This window comes from Rutidosis leptorrhynchoides, chromosome 2 (genome assembly GCF_046630445.1).
Source record: "Rutidosis leptorrhynchoides isolate AG116_Rl617_1_P2 chromosome 2, CSIRO_AGI_Rlap_v1, whole genome shotgun sequence".
NCBI lineage: Eukaryota > Viridiplantae > Streptophyta > Magnoliopsida > Asterales > Asteraceae > Rutidosis > Rutidosis leptorrhynchoides.
This window is the reverse complement of record NC_092334.1, coordinates 281,603,754-281,625,000: the sequence shown is the minus strand read 5'-3', so window position 1 is coordinate 281,625,000 and position 21,247 is coordinate 281,603,754. Positions and strand designations below refer to the sequence as shown.

General features: G+C 33.4%; 1 protein-coding gene across 1 annotated transcript in view; it reads left to right on the top strand.

Annotated features, from left to right (window-relative positions):
• Window positions 1-6,351, top strand: part of LOC139888696 (uncharacterized) — an 18,079-nt gene extending 11,728 nt beyond the window's left edge. The window contains exons 4-9 of the mRNA XM_071871690.1: window positions 3,298-3,303; window positions 3,397-4,352; window positions 4,465-5,234; window positions 5,340-5,535; window positions 5,767-6,120; window positions 6,208-6,351. Coding sequence (XP_071727791.1) covers window positions 3,298-3,303; window positions 3,397-4,352; window positions 4,465-5,234; window positions 5,340-5,535; window positions 5,767-6,120; window positions 6,208-6,351 — 2,426 coding nt within the window. The remainder of the gene's footprint in view (window positions 1-3,297; window positions 3,304-3,396; window positions 4,353-4,464; window positions 5,235-5,339; window positions 5,536-5,766; window positions 6,121-6,207) is intronic.
• The last annotated feature ends 14,896 nt before the right edge of the window (window positions 6,352-21,247 follow it).

The following is a 21,247-nucleotide window of genomic DNA, read 5'->3' as shown; positions in this document are numbered from 1 at the left end:
CCAAAGATCACGAGCAGGGGAAGGACAAAAAAAAATTGAATAAAGCAGATAGTTATAACAGATACACAGATAGGGATATATATTTAACTTTTAACGCGTATAAATCTGAGTTTATATATTATAAATAAATAATAATAATTATTACATATATTAATAATAATTTTGTTAATATTAATAATAATAATAATGAAATACAAATAATATAATAATAATAATAATAGTTATAGTTATAATAATAATAATATTATTATTATTAATGATAATGATAATAAATTGTATGATAATAATAACAACATCTATTTTAATAATTTTAGTAATATTGTAAATATATATAGTACATTACAGGTGGGTATAGGATTCGGGCCCATTTGTACCATGCAGCATTTTAAATCTTGTGGTCTATCAAAATGATGAATTTTATTGTTTTATGATAAACTTATGAACTCACCAATATTTTGGTTGACACTTGAAAGCATGTTTATTCTCAGGTATGAAAGAAATCTTTCACTGTGCATTTGCTCATTTTAGAGATATTACTTGGAGTCATTCATGACATATTTCAAAAGACGTTGCATTCGAGTCGTTGAGTTCATCAAGATTATTACTAAGTCAATTATAGTTGGATATATTATGAAATGGTATACATGCTGTCAACTTTCAATGTAAAGAAAGTTTGTCTTTTAAAAACGAATGCAATGTTTGTAAAAAGTATCATATAGAGGTCAAGTACCTCACGATGTAACCAAATCTAATGTATTCGTCAAGATGGATTAGGACGGGTCATGAAAGTTGGTATCAGAGCGGTGGTCTTAGCGAACCAGGTCTTGCATTAGTGTGTCTAACTGATAGTTATTTAGATGCATTAGTGAGTCTGGACTTCGACCGTGTCTGCATGTCAAAAGTTTTGCATATCATTTCTAGTCGGAAATCATCTACTTATCATCCTTAGAAAATTACCTACTTATCATTTTTAGTCTAGACACGTCTTACTGCAGTTAGTGCATCGATAGTGTATAGACAAAATTCATATCTTAGCGTATCTGTTACTATAGACTTTACCTAACAGCTTTCGTAGATTCATCCGTAACTTATGGGATTTTAGTATTATATATGCATATGTAAATTATGTATTGCAGGGTACTAATCTATATCCTATAATCTATTTCTTATCGAAATCCTTCATCTGACCGTACAAGATGAATCCCTCAACCAGTTCGAATTCCTCGGATTCCGACAGCTATTCCGATATGGAGTTTCACCTAAGCTCCGAAAGCAGTGTCACCAGAATGAATCAACCAATCATCCATCCCCAATTCATCTGATGAGTTCGTAGTCGAATTAATCAATGGAGACGCGAAAAAGGCGATCCTTTTCACCAACCGAATTTACCTCCTGGTGATGAACCTGAAGCACTTATCAGTGAACCTATCCAAAACACCATTTTCAGCCTTATTTCCAGAATATCTCGACACGATTATATTCTATCTTCAATTCTAAACCCCATTTATGTGATGACCCGGGAATTTTCGACTAAAATTAAACTTAATCTTTATATGATTTTGATACGATAAGCAAAGTATGTAATGTTGAGTCTAGGAAAATTTTGAAACGATTTTCATATATTCAATTGACATTCGACTGCTCACGAGGATTCACGAACAATTAAGTATATATTGATATGTGTTTATGTATATATAAATAATAATTTGAAATATAATTTGAAGTATTATATGTTGTAGTTATTAAAAATTAATAAAATAAAAATAGGATATTATAATTATTATTATTTTAAATATATCTCTATATATAAATAAAGTATATTAAAATAAATATTAAATGTTTGTATTACTCGTTTGATGTTCGATTGATATTAAGTAAGTTAAATTCAAACTTATGTAATTTTAAAATAAACGGTGATACGAAAATGAGTTATATAAGTTATAGGCTTATTAAAAGTATATTTAGGATCTAATTATTTAATTTTAACATTTTTTATATTTTACCCAAGATTGAGAGGGGCAGTTGATGTAATTTTTATTTAATAAATTAATGATCGAATTTTATACCATAGTGACTGAAATAAATAAACATAATTATTATAAAAATATGGAATTTTTCTGAAGACTTTTATTCGCCACTGAGTGAACAAACGGGACACGATATTATAGTCGTTAAAACTGTCGGCACAAGAATTCAATATGGAGACTGCTACACTGTTCGAATTATTGAATCAAATTACTGTTTCTTTTAACTTTTCATTTTAGTTTAGGATATTTTATTATTATATTATTATTATTTACTCCGTGATCTAATGAATTCAATCAAGGGTACTGTGTGTTGTGTGTCAACTAACTAACTTATTAAGATATATATCTTAGACAAATGCAGATATACTCATACATATCACATATGCATTTTATCAACCACCGAGAACATAACACATATCTATATCTCTATTTCTGTTTGTGAACTCAACTATCTCATCACCATCACCGGGAACCACCACCTCGCCACCATCCTCTTCATGTTAAACCACCATATTGAAACCTTTCGATATTTTTTGTGTTTCGTTTGCAGCACCACCGTGACAACCATCAACCATCGGTTAGTCACCATCACCAATTACACGACCAATACAACCCACCATAACTCGCCACCCTCACCTTCGGACAACTACCTCCATCACAACCTCCACCACGCGGTCTCCCTTAAAACCGCCACCATTTGAAGGACAATGTATATGTATATATTTAGTGCGAAAGGCCATTTGAAGGCGAAAGCACGAGACAACTAAACCGCAGTATGAATGCGGTGGGATTGCGTAGAACATTAAAGAGTGCGAAGGCTTCTCGCAGTGTTTATGCAGAATGCCTAAGTGCCCGCACAACTTACTTCCGCGTAACTCCTAGACCTATAAATAGGGAGCTTGGCTTCTCATTTTAGGTTGTTGTTGATTCTGGAAGGGTTGCCCTAGCCATATTGATTTCTCTCGTGACTTTGCCCGAGACTAAATCATTATTTGGTTAAGGTAATTTACGAAGACCGGGACATGGTTGTTGATCATTTAGCACTTAACGAAATATGACAATAAGGTCCCAAAACTATAATCGACATCCATTATACCCCCTCATTGCACTCAATCCTTGATTAACCGTAATTGAATAATCTAGGATTGATCAATTGGCGCCATCCGTGGGACACGAATAGAATTGAAATGAGAAATTCGCGTTCATTTTAATCGAGCTATTCAACTCATTTTTTAATTCTAATCGTATTGTTTTCTGTCTTATATTGCAGGAATAAGTAATTTGTGAAACAGCAGTTACGAGTAAAGCAAAATAACGAAGCAACAAAAGCTTTCGTTAACTAAGAAAGTTGTAAATGAGAATTTGAAAGTGCGTAAAGCGCACAAAGCTTATGTAAGCGAAAGCTCGCCAGCAAAACTGAACAAAGAACAAGATGCGAGAATAATAAGCACAATACATAAGAAAAAAGGATTTAAAAAGCGAAAAGCAGTAGAAATGTTTGAAAAATGGCAATTCGAGCCTATTACATTTCCATTTAAGCAAAGTCACGAAACGAATGACATGCCGTTGGTCATATCGTGTAAAATTGCGAATACAGGGATCACAATCATGAAAATTCATGTTGATACTGGCAGTAGTATTGATTTGATATACGAGCAATGTTTTTGCCAATTTCCAAAATGCATCAAGGTGGAACTAAAACCGACCGCGATATCCTTATCTGGTTTCGCGGGTGAATCTGCTTGGCCTATGGGGCAATTATCCTTAGAAATTGAATTGTGTGATGAAACAGAGGAAAAATTGACAAGGCAAGCACGGTTAGATTTTTATGTTATATGCGCTGCTTCGCGTTATAACATGTTATTGGGAAGATCTGCGTTGCAGAGGCTTGGCATAGTGCCATCTACAATACACAGAATGGTCAAATTCACTACCGGCAAGGGTGTGGCAACGATAAATTCTATGGCTATGCCATTGATTTGTGCGGCTATAAGCACGAAAGATGTAATTGTTCCGCATAAAATTGAAGATGATAATATGGTTGTTATAAATCCTAAGTATGTTGATCAAAAAATTAAAATTGGGACCAAGTTGAATGCAGAAATAAGAAAGAAGATTGTGCAGTTGCTGGTCGCGTATATGGATGTATTTGCTTGGAGTGAGAAAGATATGATCGGAGTTCCGCGTAATGTTGCAGAGCATAGATTAAATGCCAATCCTGCGTTAAAACCTATTGTACAAAAACGCAGAGGAATGGCTCTAGACCGCATGAAGTGGTTGTCTGCGGAAGTTGCTAAATTGGTCAATGCGGAAATATTGCGCGAAGTAAAATATCAAACATGGGTTGCAAATCCTGTTTTGGTAAAAAAAAAAAAAACCAGATGGTTCGTGGAGGATGTGTATAGATTTCAAGGACATAAATAAAGCTTGTCCGAAGGACAACTATCCACTTCCTGAAATTGATCTTAAAGTGGAATATTTGCATTATCCCGACAAATGCTTTTTGGATGCCGCAAAAGGATACCATCAAATACCAATGGCGTTGGAAGATGAAGATAAAACCGCATTCCATACTGGAAAAGGCATTTATTGTTATATCAAAATGCCTTTTGGTTTAAAGAATGCGGGAGCCACTTATCAGCGGTTAATTGATAAAGCATTTGAAGGTCAGATAGGCCGCAATCTGGAAGCTTATGTTGATGACCTTGTTATAAAAAGTAAAATGCAAGAAAGTATTTTGGTAGATATGCAAGAAACATTTGAAAGTTTGCGAAAAATAAACATGAAGTTGAATCCGTATAAGTGTAGTTTCGGAGAAAGAGAACGCAAGTTTCTGGGATACTATGTCACTGAGCAGGGCATACAAGAAAATCCTAAGAAAATTGCCGCAATTGAAAACATGACCACGCCTAAAACCGTTAAAGAAGTGCAAAGTCTAACTGGAAAAATTGCGGCTTTAACTAGATTTCTTTCGAAGGCCGCGGAACGACAGTTGCCTTTCTTTCGCACTCTTAAAGGATGTTTAAAGCAGAAGAACTTTGTGTGGACTGAAGAGGTTGATAAGGCATTTCAAGAAATGAAGCAATTGCTTGCTGCATTACCTACATTGATTGCGCTTGTTGATGGTGAAATATTATATCTTTACATTTCGGTTGCGAATGAAGCATTTGGCTCAGTACTTATCGCGGAAAGGAATAAAGTTCAAAAGCCAGTCTATTTTGTTAGCAAGGCACTTGCGGGAAGTGAAATAAATTATGCGCCGATAGAAAAATTTATTTACGCGTTAGTTTTAACTTCACGGTGATTGTGCAGATACTTTCAAGGTCATCCAATACATGTTTTAACTGATTTGCCGGTTAAAAATGTGTTGAACAAACCTGCGGTATCTGGAAGACTTGCCCAATGGGCGATTGAGCTTGGAGCATTTGAAATATCATATATACCGCGTACATCCATAAAGGGGCAAGTTTTGGCAGATTACCTCGCAGAAATGACGGGTGAATTAGAGGTGATCCATAAAAGAACGTAATTAACGCCACCTTCGCATGAAATCTGGGATTTATATACAGACGGTGCCTCATGTATTGAAGGGGCAGGTGCGGGGCTAGTGTTGACAAATCTAAGTGGCGAAGAGCACACGTACGCACTGCGCTTTAATTTTGATGTGACAAACAATGAGGCTGAATATGAAGCATTGCTTACGGGATTGAATTTGGTACGTAAGATGAATATAACGCAGCTGCGCGCATATGTTGATTCACAACTGGTGGCAAATCAATTCAATGGCTCTTTTGAAGCACATGAGTTGTCCATGCAGAAGTATTTGAAACTTGTAAAGGAATCTGCAGAAAAGTTTGAGTTCTTTGAATTATCACAAGTGTCGAGAAGTCAAAATAAAAAAGCAGACGCGTTAAGCAAACTTGCTGCATTAGCGTTTTCGCACTTTCAAAAACAGGTGTGGGTAGAAGAACTTCCTAATAAGTCCATTGATGGAAATTTATTTGTTGTGGTTATAGAAGAAGTTGGACCAAATTGGATGGATCCTATTGTCAATTATCTACGAAATGGTACGTTGCCAGAAGATAAAAAGGAGGCTCGTTAGGTACGCGAAAGAGCACCCATGTATGTACTTAAAAATAATGTGTTATATCGTAAATCATATTTGGGACCATTAATGCAGTGTGTGGGACCCGCAGAAGCTGCAACCATTGTTGAAGAGGTGCATAGTGGATCTTGTGCTCTTCACTCAGGATATAAAACTATTGCTGGCAAGATAATGCGCATGGGCTATTTCTGGCCTACTCTATATCGTGATGTTGCATAAATTGTTAAGCGGTGTAAAAGTTGTCAAAGACATGCACCGCAGAATCGCAAACCACGACATGATATGATTCCAATTGATTCACCATGGCCATTTTATAAATGGGCCATCGATATTGTGGGACCCTTTCCACCAGGTGTAGGAAATGTAAAGTTCCTGATTGTAGCTATTGATTATTTCACTAAATGGGTGGAGGCAAAGGCCTTACGCACAATTACTGGAGTGCAAGTGCGGAATTTTGTATGGGAATACATTGTATGTAGATTTGGTATTCCGCGGGAACTTGTAAGTGATAATGGAGCGCAGATTGCAAAAGATCCATTTTTAAGTTGGTGTGCGGAACTAAATATAATTCAAAGATTCACATCTGTGGCACATCCGCAAGCAAATGGATTGTGCGAAGTCACTGACCGCGACATTGTTAGCGGTATTAAAAAACGTTTGAATGAAAAGCGGAATGGATGGGTTGATGAACTTTCAAATGTACTATGGGCTCATCGCACTACTTTCAAGAAAAGTACAGGCGAAACACCTTTTAGCCTAGTATATGGTTCCGAAGCAATGATCCCCGCAGAAATCTTTGTTGAAACGCACAGAGTTGCTAATTTTGATGAAAGTGCGAATGCGGAAGGCATTTGTGAAAATCTAAATTTCATTGAAGAATGCAGGCTTATGGCCGCAATACGTGAGGCAAATAATAAGCAGCAAATTGCTAAGTATTATAACAAGAAGGTGCGCGCGTTAGCCTTTGATGTTGGAGAATGGGTTTTGCGTAATAATGAAGCAAGTCGTGCTGAGAAACAAGGGAAGTTGGGACCCAATTGGGAGGGACCATACCAGATAGTGGGAATTAATGCAGCAGGCTCTTATAAACTCCAAGACATTGAAGGGCGCAATATACCTAACGCGTGGCATGCTACTTTGTTGAAACGATATTATATGTAAATAATAAAAGTATGCAAAATTTTATGTGCATTCTAGTGATTCATGTTAATGTGTGTAGCAAATAAGTTTGCAATATTGTGTAAAATGAATAAAACTAAAGGTTTTTGTTCATTATAATGATTGTATGTCTATGCGTAATTTCAAAGTACAACGCGTTTAATACAACCATAAATGAAATCAAACAAGTGATGGAGAAGACCACTTGATGCTAAATGAAAACAATTTGACGTGTATGCGAAAGGAATTCAGTTTGTTAACTTTCTCCCAAAGTATTAGATCTAGCCATCTTGGATGCTTCGCAATAAACACAAATTTTTGCCTAAGGATCGTTTCATAATGCGAAATCCTATTCCTTGGTAGTTAAGTCTAAACCAATGATGTCTTCGACGGGAGCATCCTTGTTTTGACTTATAGCTTCTAATTTTGGAATAGGGATAACGCGAATTCCTTCCCTAGCCAATGCGACCATATCTTCTGCCTCTTCAATAGGGCAGATTAATTTCTCAATATACTCCGGCATTGGCTCCGGAAGAACAGCAATCTTGCCAACCTCCTGAAGAAATTTTACTCGCTCAAGTTGTTGTAGCGCAGTCACATAAGTATCAAATTTCTGCGAAACGTCCGCAGAATCCATGATTTTTTGCCCAAATTCAGGCAAATGTTCGCGAAGTTTCACACAGCAAGATTCCACGGTTGCTTTTGCGGATAAGGCTGCGGTTAGTTCAGTTTGGGTTTGCAAGAGTTTGTTTTTCATTGTATCATGCGTGACTTGAAGGTTGTCCATTTCAATTGCTTTTTCAGACAGTTGCTTTTTTAAATCATCCACGGAATTTTTTGTTGTTTGCAATTCCGTGGTGATGGAAGAGAGTTGGGACTGTGTGATTGCGTGCTTGGTTTGTTCTTTCTTCAAAACTTCAGAAAACTTCTCTTGTCGGGACATTGCATCATATGCAGATGCAAGTGTCATATAGAAGTTCTGCGCGAAACAGTTGAATGAGTCGATGTATGAAAGTTTGCTAAGTTCAGAGCGTAGATCATGGGGAAGGGCAAGCTTCATATGTTGCCTTTGGTCCAGTGCAGCTTCTGGAGAGGCGCATAAATAACCCTGTAGGCCATCTATTTTGATTGACTTTACTGCGCTGGGATGAGTGCGCCAGATGTCTTTATATTTGGATAAGTCGAAGGTTGGTGGAGACGTAGCCAGTGTAGATGGTGGTGGAGTAATGGATGTCTCTGCTGCAACACGTATAAGGAATATAAACGAAGGAAGAGATATTAAAATGACAGAACACTATAGGTGTTATTGGAAATACAAATTATAATATGTGACGATTCGCATTACCAGTCTCAGATGCAGGTGAAACAACTGAGCTAGACCGCGTAAACCTCTTCGCGGATCCTGTAAGTGGAGAGGTTGCGGGTCATTTGCTGGGAGTCATTGTTGTTTGTTGAGCGCTGGTGGTAGGAGATTTTTGTGCAGCCTTTGATGATGATTTTGACTCGGGGCTCTTAAGCCTCTCTGCGAGAAATGCTTTTGTGTCATCTTTCTTTTCGATTTCAGAAACCCTCATGATGATGATGATGAGTAAATGTGAAAGTTGTTTGTGTGAATGAATCAATATAACAGAGAGAGAAAGTAAGATAGAAAAAATGATAATCAACTTCTATATATATGGAGGAAAATATAATTTCAACGGTATAATCCCTTAACGACTATATACGCAGATAAAAAACTCAGCAAATACAACAATAGCCGTTGTGAAAAATAATAATACTTTTATGCCTTACTGTAGTGCGTGCATCATATGTACAAAAGGACAAACTATAACTTTTTCTTTTAAAGAGTTTATTGTCTTACTTTTTCTGCGAAAATGTAACACAATAAACTGGGGGACTTGATCATATACATACTTATGTATATGTATATATTTAGTGCGAAAGGCCATTTGAAGGCGAAAGCATGAGACAACTGAACCGCAGTGTGAATGCGGTGAGATTGCGCAAAACATTAAAGAGTGCGAAGGCTTCTCGCAGTGTTTATGCGGAATGCCTAAGTGCTCGCACAACTTACTTCCGCGTAACTCCTAGACCTATAAATAGGGAGCTTGGCCTCTCATTTTAGGTTGTTGTTGATTCTGGAAGGGTTGCCCTAGCCAAATTGATTTCTCTCGTGACTTTGCCCGAGACTAAATCATTATTTGGTTAAGGTAATTTACGAAGACCGGGACATGGTTGTTGATCGTTTAGCACTTAACGAAATATGACAATAAGGTCCCAAAACCATAATCGACATCCATTATACCCCCTCATTGCACTCAATCCTTGATTAACCGTAATTGGATAATCTAGGATTGATCAATTTACATTTATTATTTTTTTCTGTTTCTTTTTTTTTTTCTTTTTGCCGACCACCAACTACACTAGGTTATCCATTACTTAGACTTGTGGTAACCTAAAACAGTAAATCAATATTGTGCATGAATCGTGGCCTACTTGCTTGACTAGCACAATACACATGCAATTTACTTATAAAATAAACAACTTGCCCACTACCCATTTTTAATACCTTATATTCGATCAACCTTCTGGTGTACGGCTTTCTGTTTATCACTGCTATTCGAAAACCCAAATACACCTTCAAACCGAACCCCATATCAAGTTTTATACGTGGGCCTTAAATTGTATGTGATGATTGGGCCGGTTATGATTAAAGGAGATAAATAATGATGATGATAAAGTTATGGTATGATGATGAAGTTTACAAGAAAATGGTTTGCACATATTTGTGTTTCTATGCATTTCGAAGATTCCACAAGCAAAAGCCACCAGTTTATTTTATAAAACCGAATCCTCATTTCTCTAATTGGTTCAATTAAACACAATCAATCCCCCACCAAATACTTTTTATTCTTTGTGTTTCCCACTTGCTAATTTATGATTATAGTGGACCTCATTCCCTCCAAGATTCGCACACATACTCTAATTTATCTACTGGCCGGTTTTTTTCTTATTTGATGAACTTCATAGGGTAAAATAGAAAAGATTAAAGTAAGTATATGATAAATAAGATTAATGATACTTGATGATGATGATGATTGCGTAATTTTTTTTTTCTCTTTGTGTCGGCTAAAAAGAAGTCAAGGAGTGGAAGAATAATACCAATTACATATTTGTTAGTGGGCCGTAATCTTTTTTTTACATGGGGTCTGGTACCGTAGTATTGAACTTGAAATCAAGTTAGTGGATCCGAGAATCCAACATTTGGAGTTTGAAATTTTAAGTTAATTTGAACTTTACAACTAAATTTTTGAATGACTAGAATAATAATGATGAGTTCGTGTGGTAATGAAAATGATGATGTGATTATTTAGTGATGATAAGTCGTTAATGAAACGGTGATAATAACGATATGAGGTTAGATGACGGGCTTGTGAAGGATGAAGGTTATGGTGACGAGTACACAATGATTTGATGATAATGATAAATGACGATGTTAAATATGATGATGATTGGTGGTGTATATATATAAAGAAGAAGAAACAGTTTAAGACGGTTTATATGTATATAGATTAGGAATTAAATTAGGAAGCACAATTGGAGGAATGGTTTGGGGAATTCTCGGGTTAGCGGGAGGTCGCGGTTTCAAACCCGGACTACTCCTTTGAGGTAGTTATTATTAATACTCTTATTACTATTATTTCATTATTATTATTATTGTTGTTATTATTTTTATTTATATTTATTATTGATTGTTATTAAGTAATTATTATTATTACTAATATTAGAAATAAGATTTTTAGTATAATTAATATTATTATTACTACTATTAAAATATATATTATTATTATGATTAATATGACTATTAAATTTTTTTTATTAAAATCATCAGTTTTATTAAGAGTACCATTATTATTAAAAAAATTATTTTTATGAAAACTAACGTTTTTATCTTATTATTATTATCTTTTCTATTAAAATTATTATTACTAATATTAATTTTATTATTAGTATTATTATCAAAGCTATTAATATCAGTATTATTACTAAATCAAATTACTTTTCGTATTATTATTATTATCATAAAAAGATACAAATTTTATTGATATTATTTTACCAAATAAATAACCATATAAAAATATATTTTAAAACATATCACATAACAACATTAATATTTTCATAATAAATACTAATTATTTATCTAATGTATGTAAAATAAAGTATAGTTAATTGAGTTAATAATGAAACATACAAGTTAATAACATAACAATTTATAATAAAACATAAACTTGTTCAATTACGATTATATGTTTTAATAAATATAAATGATATAGGTTCGTGAATCCGAAGCCAACCCTATACTTGTTCAATGACGTCATATGTATTTTTACTACAAAATACAGTATGGTGAGTTTCATTTGCTCCCTTTTTAAATGCTTTTGCAATACATATTTTTAGGACTGAGAATACATGCGCTGCTTTTATAAATATTTTACGAAATAGACACAAGTAATCGAAACTACATTATATGGTTGAATGATCGAAGCCGAATATGCCCCTTTTGCTTGGTAACCTAAGAATTAGTAAACCGATCTACTAATTGATGCGAATCCTAAAGATAGATCTATTGGGCCTAACGAACCCCATCCAAAGTACCGGATGCTTTTGTACTTTGATGTTATTGTTTTATCATGTCTGAAGGATTTCCCGGAATGATAGGGGATATTCTTATATGCATCTTGTTAATGTCGGTTACCAGGTGTTCAATCCATATGAATGATATTTTTGTCTCTATGCATGGGACGTATATTTATGAGAACTAAAAAATGAAAATCTTGTGGTCTATTAAAATGATGGAAATGATTATTTATGTTAAACTAATGAACTCACCAACCTTTTGGTTGACACTTTAAAGCATGTTTATTCTCAGGTATGAAAGGAATCTTCCGCTGTACATTTGCTCACTTTAAAGATATTACTTGGAGTCATTCATGGCATTTTTTTTCAAAAGACGTTGCATTCGAGTCGTTGAGTTCATCAAGATTATTATTAAGTCAATTATAGTTAGATATATTATGAAATATTATGCATGCCGTCAACTTTTGATGTAATGAAAGATTGTTTTTTTAAAAACGAATGCAATGTTTGTAAACTGTATCATATAGAGGTCAAGTACCTCGCGATGTAATCAACTGTTGTGAATCGTTTATAATCGATGTAGACTTCATCCGGATGGATTAGGATGGGTCCTTTCAGTTGGTATCAGAGCGGTGGTCTTAGCGAACCAGGTCATGCATTAGTGTGTCTATCTGATAGTCGTTAGGATGCATTAGTGCGTCTGGACTTCGACCGTGTCTGCATGTCAAAAGTTTTGCTTATCATTTTTATCGAAAATCATCTGCTTATCATCCTTAGGAAATTACCTGCTCATTATTCTTAGTCTGGACACATTTTACTGCATTGACTGCATGAATAGTGTATAGACAAAATTCATATCTTAGCGTATCTGTTACTGTAGACCTTTCCTGATATCTCTCGTAAATTTCTTCGTAATTTAAGGGATCCTGGTACTATATATATCTATGCATATTATGCATTAAGAATACATCCAACTATCAATTGTTGTCACTTAACTCGTCATACCAAAAATCTTTTCTGTGATCGCGTAAGATGGCCTCTACGAATCGACCACATTCCTCTGACTTTGAAGACAGCGTGACAGGAGCACACCAACTAATCAACTACCGTGATTACTGGATAAAATCGGGGTGGGTTCGCGACATACTCACCCTATGGAGAAGGGAAGAAGGTACTCCATATCATGAACCGAATCTACCACCTAACCTTGGAATACTCAACCCGCTCACTGGAGAACCTGTTCGCAACACCGTTTATACCCTTTTTGCAAGAATTTTTCATCTCGAGGCTACCATTAACAGAACTAGAGAAGATATCCGACCTCTACCTCACACTGAAAACCAACCAGGGTTAGTAGAAGAAGTTAAAGAACTCCGAGCTCTAGTGTTAACTTTAGAGAGCACGGTACACAATTTGTAAGCACCAGCAGGATCACCAACACCAGTAACATCACCAGCCTCAGCACCAACAGCACTAGTACCACCAACAACAACATCCGCGTCACCAGCTTCGACATCTCATTCTGTACCTCGAGTATAATCATCGTTCTACATGACGTTCTACATCATTTATTTTCGTTCAACATGACGATTATGTAATCTCTATTGTTTTAGAGATTATGTATTCTAGTTCTAACGGTAAATCAAATGAGATTAATATTATATTAACTCATTAAATCCATGATTACATCTGAAGAAAATATATATGTATATATATTTTCATAAAGATTGTAATTAAAAATTCTTTCGTACAAACTGTTAATGGTGAAAATATTTTAACGGGTAGGTAATACCCGAGAAATATTTAGATTTCACATTAACAAGTTACACTGTACATTCTTCAAATCTGAATCAACAATCATTTACTATCCTACTTACATCCACATATATACGTATCCGTTCACCCCAGAATAACTATTTTCATTCAATTTCATATTTAGATTTTTACTTATCAGAATCCAACAAGTGGCATAATGAATAAAACATTGGACAAAATAAAATTTATTAGAAACAAACGAATTAATTATGAGAAATTTTGTTAAGAATCCACGCTAACTGTTCCTAGCTAACTGTTAATTCCGTATTACCTTTTATTTATCGCATTTTATTTATCGCAATTTTATTTATCGTCATTTAATTCCTGTTATTTATTTTACGCACTTTAAATATCGGGACACGTATACAAAGTTTTGACATATCATATCGACGCATCTATATATATTATTTGGAATAACCATAGACACTCTATATGCAGTAATGTTGGAGTTAGCTATACAGGGTTGAGGTTGATTCTACAATAATATATTGAGTTGTGATCGAGTCTGAGACGTATACGGGTCACGATACGTATTAATTAATTCAAATATTATATATTAAGTTATATATGAATTGTTAGACTGTTAATTGTGGACTATCGACTATGGACTAATAACATTGGACAATTAAAATGAATTAAAATATTGATTATAACATATGAAGCTAAACATTTCTTTAAGTTTGCCACTTGATTTCATCTTAAACCTCATCTGTATCTCGATGATTACAATCTGCGTTCAAACCTTTCATGAATCTTGAAAACACCTCAATCGAGAGGATGAACCAACCACACTTCATCTACAGAAAGAAAAGATTGATGCATATAGTAATGCACCTGAAAACACTTGGAACCTAAGTAAACGTCTAACACTTATCTGTGCTAACTCCTTTGGCGTTGTTATTACCGAAAATAACTTGTTAATCCCTTTCAAAGTAGCAAATTTTGTCACAGCTCCAGCAAGTCAACTTCGACTTTTCGTTCGAAACAACCTTATTATAACCTTGATATATATGAGTGCTCTTTTATTGTTACCGGGGAACTTTTTATATTCCACCATATTACCAGCAGACGTACCAGCAACCTCGTTGCTTTTTGGCTTAAATCTCTCTGATAAATTATTATATTTATTCATTGAAACCCTATCATATACTCATCCGCATCTCGTAACGACAACTGCCATACCAATTACCGGGAATCAGCAATCAGTACTTTGAAAACTCACAGCATATTTACATCAACAGTTATACGTATAACATTTATCTCTTAGAATTACGATCTTTCATTCTAAAATTCTGAAAAGCACTCAGTCTACAAATCAATACTCTGAATGTTGAAAAAGCTGAGTGAAGCAGCAAAAACCGTAGATAGCCATAAACGACCTTAAATCATCGGAAGTTTGATGATAAAGAATAGTATGTTGGAAAAGCTCAGAAAAGTTAGAACTGGAAAAAGAATTAAGCAAACCATGAAGGAGACTGTGGACAAATCACAAAGACTAAGTTTAACTTCAAAGAATCCGAATGATTCAATACCTGCTGAAGTCTTTAGCGAATGTCTTGCCCCTTACTCTAAACCCTTGCGGACAATATGTAGTGACCCGAACTTTTCCATGTTTATATATATATTAAATGAAATTTTTATTTACATGATTAAGTGTTTCCAACATGTTAAGCAATCAAACTTGTTAATACTTGATTAATTGAAATAGGTTTCATATAGACAATTGACCACCCAAGTTGACCGGTGATTCACGAACGTTAAAACTTGTAAAAACTATATGATGACATATATATGGATATATATATATATATATATATATATATATATATATATATATATATATATATATATATATATATATATATATATATATATATATATATATATATATTATATATATATATATATATATATATATATATATAGTTAACATGATATTATGATAAGTAAACATATCATTAAGTATATTAACAATGAACTACATATGTAAAAACAAGACTACTAACTTAATGATTTTTAAACGAGACTTATATGTAACGATTATCGTTGTAAAGACATTTAATGTATATATATCATACTAAGAGATATTCATACATGATAATATCATGATAATATAATAATTTAAAATCTCATTTGATATTATAAATATTGGGTTAACAACATTTAACAAGATCGTTAACCTAAAGGTTTCAAAACAACACTTACATGTAACGACTAACGATGACTTAACGACTCAGTTAAAATGTATATACATGTAGTGTTTTAATATGTATTTATACACTTTTGAAAGACTTCCATACACTTATCAAAATACTTATACTTAACAAAAATGCTTACAATTACATCCTCGTTCAGTTTCATCAACAATTCTACTCGTATGCACCCGTATTCGTACTCGTACAATACACAGCTTTTAGATGTATGTACTATTGGTATATACACTCCAATGATCAGCTCTTAGCAGACCATGTGAGTCACCTAACACATGTGAGAACCATCATTTGGAAACTAGCATGAAATATCTCATAAAATTACAAAAATATGAGTAATCATTCATGACTTATTTACATGAAAACAAAATTACATATCCTTTATATCTAATCCATACACCAACGACCAAAAACACCTACAAACACTTTCATTCTTTAATTTTCTTCATCTAATTGATCTCTCTCAAGTTCTAACTTCAAGTTCTAAGTGTTCTTCATAAATTCTACAAGTTCTAGTTACATAAAATCAAGAATACTTTCAAGTTTGCTAGCTCACTTCCAATCTTGTAAAATGATCATCCAACCTCAAGAAATCTTTTTTTCTTACAGTAGGTTATCATTCTAATACAAGGTAATAATCATATTCAAACTTTGGTTCAATTTCTATAACTATAACAATCTTATTTCAAGTGATGATCTTACTTGAACTTGTTTTCGTGTCATGATTCTGCTTCAAGAACGTCGAGCCATCCAAGGATCCATTGAAGCTAGATCCATTTTTCTCATTTCCAGTAGGTTTATCCAAGGAACTTGAGGTAGTAATGATGTTCATAACATCATTCGATTCATACATATAAAGCTATCTTATTCGAAGGTTTAAACTTGTAATCACTAGAACATAGTTTAGTTAATTCTAAACTTGTTCGCAAATAAAATTTAATCCTTCTAACTTGACTTTTAAAATCAACTAAACACATGTTCTATATCTATATGACATGCTAACTTAATGATTTAAAACCTGAAAACACGAAAAACACCGTAAAACCGGATTTACACCGTCGTAGTAACACCGCGGGCTGTTTTGGGTTAGTTTAAAAACTATGATAAACTTTGATTTAAAAGTTGTTATTTTGGGAAAATGATTTTTATTATGAACATGAAACTATATCTAAAAATTATGGTTAAACTCAAAGTGGAAGTATGTTTTCTAAAATGGTCATCTAGACGTCGTTCTTTCGACTGAAATGACTACCTTTACAAAAACGACTTGTAACTTATTTTTCCGACTATAAACCTATACTTTTTCTGTTTAGATTCATAAAATAGAGTTCAATATGAAACCATAGCAATTTGATTCACTCAAAACGGATTTAAAATGAAGAAGTTATGGGTAAAACTGTAGTGACCCGAACTTTTCCATGTTTATATATATTAATTGATATTGATATTTACATGATTAAATGTTTCCAACATGTTAAGCAATCAAACTTGTTAAGACTTGATTAATTGAAATATGTTTCATATAGACAATTGACCACCCAAGTTGACCGGTGATTCACGAACATTAAAACTTGTAAAAACTATATGATGACATATATATGAATATATATATAGTTAACATGATACTATGATAAGTAAACATATCATTAAGTATATTAACAATGAACTACATATGTAAAAACAAGACTACTAACTTAATAATTTTTAAACGAGACATATATGTAACGATTATCGTTGTAAAGACATTTAATGTATATATATCATATTAAGAGATATTCATACATGATAATATCATGATAATATAATAATTTAAAATCTCATTTGATATTATAAACATTGGGTTAACAACATTTAACAAGATCGTTAACCTAAAGGTTTCAAAACAACACTTACATGTAACGACTAACGATGACTTAACGACTCAGTTAAAATGTATATACATGTAGTGTTTCAATATGTATTCATACACTTTTGAAAGACTTCAAGACACTTATCAAAATACTTCTACTTAACAAAAATGCTTAAAATTACATCCTCATTCAGTTTCATCAACAATTCTACTCGTATGCACCCGTATTCGTACTCGTACAATACACAGCTTTTAGATGTATGTACTATTAGTATATACACTCCAATGATCAGCTATTAGCAGCCCATGTAAGTCACCTAACACATGTGGGAACCATCATTTGGCAACTAGCATGAAATATCTCATAAAATTACAAAAATATGAGTAATCATTCATGACTTATTTACATGAAAACAAAATTACATATCCTTTATATCTAATCCATACACCAACGACCAAAAACACCTACAAACACTTTCATTCTTCAATTTTCTTCATCTAATTGATCTCTCTCAAGTTCTGTCTTCAAGTTCTAAGTGTTCTTCATAAATTCTACAAGTTCTAGTTACATAAAATCAAGAATACTTTCAAGTTTGCTAGCTCACTTCCAATCTTGTAAGGTGATCATCCAACCTCAAGAAATCTTTGTTTCTTACAGTAGGTTATCATTCTAAAACAAGGTAATAATCATATTCAAACTTTGGTTCAATTTCTATAACAATAACAATCTTATTTCAAGTGATGATCTTACTTGAACTTGTTTTCGTGTCATGATTCTGCTTCAAGAACTTCGAGCCATCCAAGGATCCATTGAAACTAGATCCATTTTTCTCTTTTCCAGTAGGTTTATCCAAGGAACTTAAGGTAGTAATGATGTTCATAACATCATTCAATTCATACATATAAAGCTATCTTATTCGAAGGTTTAAACTTGTAATCACTAGAACATAGTTTAGTTAATTCTAAACTTGTTCGCAAACAAAAGTTAATCCTTCTAACTTGACTTTTAAAATCAACTAAACACATGTTCTATATCTATATGATATGCTAACTTAATGATTTAAAACCTGGAAACATGAAAAACACCGTAAAACCGGATTTACGCCGTCGTAGTAACACCGCGGGCTGTTTTGGGTTAGTTAATTAAAAACTATGATAAACTTTGATTTAAAAGTTGTTATTCTGAGAAAATTATTTTTATTATGAACATGAAACTATATCCAAAAATTATGGTTAAACTCAAAGTGGAAGTATGTTTTCTAAAATGGTCATCTAGACGTCGTTCTTTCGACTGAAATGACTACCTTTACAAAAACGACTTGTAACTTATTTTTCTGAATATAAACCTATACTTTTTCTATTTATATTCATAAAATAGAGTTCAATATGAAACCATAGCAATTTGATTCACTCAAAACGGATTTAAAATGAAGAAGTTATGGGTAAAACAAGATTGGATAATTTTTCTCATTTTAGCTACGTGAAAATTGGTAACAAATCTATTCCAACCATAACTTAATCAACTTATATTGTATATTATGTAATCTTGAGATACCATAGACACGTATACAATGTTTCGACCTATCATGTCGACACATCTATATATATTTCGGAACAACCATAGTCACTCTATATGTGAATGTTGGAGTTAGCTATACAGGGTTGAGGTTGATTCCAAAATATATATAGTTTGAGTTGTGATCAATACTGAGATACGTATACACTGGGTCGTGGATTGATTCAAGATAATATTTATCGATTTATTTCTGTACATCTAACTGTGGACAACTAGTTATAGGTTACTAACGAGGACAGCTGACTTAATAAACTTAAAACATCAAAATATATTAAAAGTGTTGTAAATATATTTTGAACATACTTTGATATATATGTATATATTCTTATAGGTTCGTGAATCAACCAGTGGCCAAGTCTTACTTCCCGACGAAGTAAAAATCTGTGAAAGTGAGTTATAGTCCCACTTTTAAAATCTAATATTTTGGGATGAGAATACATGCAGGTTTTATAAATGATTTACAAAATAGACACAAGTACGTGATACTACATTCTATGGTTGAATTATCGAAATCGAATATGCCCCTTTTTATTAAGTCTGGTAATCTAAGAATTAGGGAACAGACACCCTAATTGACGCGAATCCTAAAGATAGATCTATTGGGACTAACAAACCCCATCCAAAGTATCGGATGCTTTAGTACTTCGAAATTTATATCATATCCGAAGGGTGTCCCGGAATGATGGGGATATTCTTATATATGCATCTTGTTAATGTCGGTTACCAGGTGTTCACCATATGAATGATTTTTATCTCTATGTATGGGATGTGTATTGAAATATGAAATCTTGTGGTCTATTATTATGATTTGATATATCTAGGTTAAACCTATAACTCACCAACATTTTTGTTGACGTTTTAAGCATGTTTATTCTCAGGTGATTATTAAGAGCTTCCGCTGTCGCATACTTAAATAAATACGAGATTTGGAGTCCATGCTTGTATGATATTGTGTAAAAACTGCATTAAAGAAACTTATTTTGTTGTAACATATTTGTATTGTAAACCATTATGTAATGGTCGTGTGTAAACAGGATATTTTAGATTATCATTATTTGATAATCTACGTAAAGCTTTTTAAACCTTTTTTGATGAAATAAAGGTTATGGTTTGTTTTAAAATGAATGCAGTCTTTGAAAAACGTCTCATATAGAGGTCAAAACCTCGCAACGAAATCAATTAATATGGAACGTTTTTAATCAATAAGAACGGGACATTTCAGTTGGTATCCGAGCGTTGGTCTTAGAGAACCAGAATTTTGCATTAGTGTGTCTTATCGAGTTTGTTAGGATGCATTAGTGAGTCTGGACTTCGACCGTGTTTACTTGAAAAATGATTGCTTAACAAATTTTGTTGGAAACTATATATTTTTAACATGTGAATATTATGTGATATATTAATCTCTTAACGCGTTTGATATTTTGTGATAGATGTCTACCTCTAGAACAAGTCTCATTGACTCACCTAATAATAATGAAGAGTCAAATGTAAATTGGAATAATTCGTGGACTGATTCACAAGTTCCCGAAGAGGAACCGGAAGAAGAGTCGGAACCGAAAGAAGAATCGGAACCGGAAGAAGAATCGGAACCGGATGAAGAAATAGAACCGGTGGGGGAAATAATAAAACGGTTAAGTAAAAGAAAATCCTCAACCAACCGATCAAGGTTAATTATGGTCAATGGTGTTTCCGCCAAGGAAGCAAAATATTGGGAGGATTACCAATTCTCCGATGAATCGGATTCCGACGAGAATTCCGATGATGTTATAGAAATTACCCCAACTGAATTTAAAAAGGCAAAAGAAAATAATAAGGGAAAGGGCATAAAAATAGAGAAATCTAATTCCAACCCCGATGAACTTTATATGT